Source organism: Bidens hawaiensis, unplaced genomic scaffold (genome assembly GCF_021521415.1).
Source record: "Bidens hawaiensis isolate Kalapana, Puna unplaced genomic scaffold, B.hawaiensis_p1.1 tig00039155_1, whole genome shotgun sequence".
NCBI classification, from domain to species: Eukaryota; Viridiplantae; Streptophyta; class Magnoliopsida; order Asterales; family Asteraceae; genus Bidens; species Bidens hawaiensis.
In genome coordinates this window covers 28,675-30,131 of record NW_027505599.1, presented here as the reverse complement: position 1 = coordinate 30,131, position 1,457 = coordinate 28,675, and the positions used below count along the sequence as shown (strand labels likewise).

Genomic DNA, 1,457 nt, shown 5'->3' with positions numbered 1-1,457 from the left:
CTTTAACCAAATTTTTATTTCAGATAATATCGTTTTTGTTCTAACTTTCAAAAAAGTCGATTTAAGGTAATTCATGTTGAAATGATAATCTGACTCTTCCTTTGCTCGGAATTTCAAAACTACATCATCGTTATCATCATACTCAGTAAATCCAACCAATAGCAAAGCTATCGTAGGGTCTAAGGAGGGTAAGATGTAGATGGTCTTACCTCTACACCGTAGGAATAGAAGGCTGCTTCCGGTGAGACCCCCGGCTTGACAGTAGTTTTGCATCAAGCCTTGGACATAAGGCACATATTGGGACACCTGCCATCAACGCTACCACATGATGCTTCATTAACCTTCCGCCATTTTTAACGTTATTTTCACGAAATTAGTAAAATAACGTCAAAATTAAGGCAAATTCACTTTTGCCCACCCGAGGGCCCACACATATATACATTATATGTGCGCACCGCAAGTAGTGCGTGATTTCAAAACTACCTTAACTTAAATTATTTCAAAAGTGTGAACGTCGTTCATGCAATTAACCCTTTCGACAATAGTAATTCTTATCGGGTCTTACCAGAGTGATGTCCTTAAGTAGTGGGCAACTGGAGATAAACCGTTGAAAAACTTCCGCTGTTATGCAGACATTATTAAAGGATAAGGTAACCAGCTTACTAAACCCTATAAAGGTTACTGGAGGTTGAAACACACAACCCTGGAGTTTTAAAAATGTCAATTGTTGCAACTTGAAGAAAGCCGACGATAGCTTATGGTCACGTGACTCGATGCAAAGGGTAAGTTTCTTCAATGTAGCAGCCCTCCGTGATAGGTGAATTATTATCTGGTCAATCTCCCATCTACTAATTTGTTGACGGAAATTAACAAAAGTGAAGTCGAGTATTTGGCCTTGGTGTAGCAACAAGATCAGATAAACAATATGTGTACTTCTACATGTGTTGTTTCTAGCGAAGGATGCATCAAACGTATAATCAAACGTGAGTTTTGGAATATCTACACAATGATACCTCCAGCTCTGAGATAGAATACTTGTTTTGAACGCATCTTTTATTGGCATAAGAGTAAGAATTGTTTTCGTTATATTCGACGGAAGGTTGCTAATTCTATCCAAAGGTAATCCTCGATCCTCCATCTTAGAACTGTTGTAGAAAATGCTGCATAATTGTAATGACACCAATAACCGATGTTTTAATATAAAGAGTTTGGTCATTTCATTTACATTAACTTAAACTGATATTTAGATCCATTTACAGGAAAAAGGACCAAATGTGTTACTCATATTACAATGTGTAATTTCTGAATGGAAAAGACCATACTTGCAATATACATATATTACATGAACCATAGATCATTAGATCCCTAATGCATTATTAATAGCCTTGAACTCTAGACCTAGTGCAATGAAATGTAAACAACATTCAAAACTCATAAAAAGTTAATACTTTGAATTT

General features: G+C 36.2%; 1 protein-coding gene across 1 annotated transcript; it reads right to left on the bottom strand.

Annotated features, from left to right (window-relative positions):
* Nucleotides 1-314: 314 nt before the first annotated feature.
* On the bottom strand, nt 315-1,160 carry LOC143614204 (F-box/FBD/LRR-repeat protein At1g13570-like). Its single transcript, XM_077087706.1, has one exon. It carries the CDS (start codon nt 1,136-1,138, stop codon nt 527-529), a length of 612 nt encoding a protein of 203 aa, XP_076943821.1. The 5' UTR covers nt 1,139-1,160; the 3' UTR covers nt 315-526.
* Nucleotides 1,161-1,457: the final 297 nt, after the last annotated feature.

Coding starts and splice junctions, on each gene's coding strand:
- LOC143614204 (XM_077087706.1), bottom strand. CDS start 1,138: ATGGAGGATCGAGGATTACCTTTGGATAGAATTAGCAACCTTCCGTCG.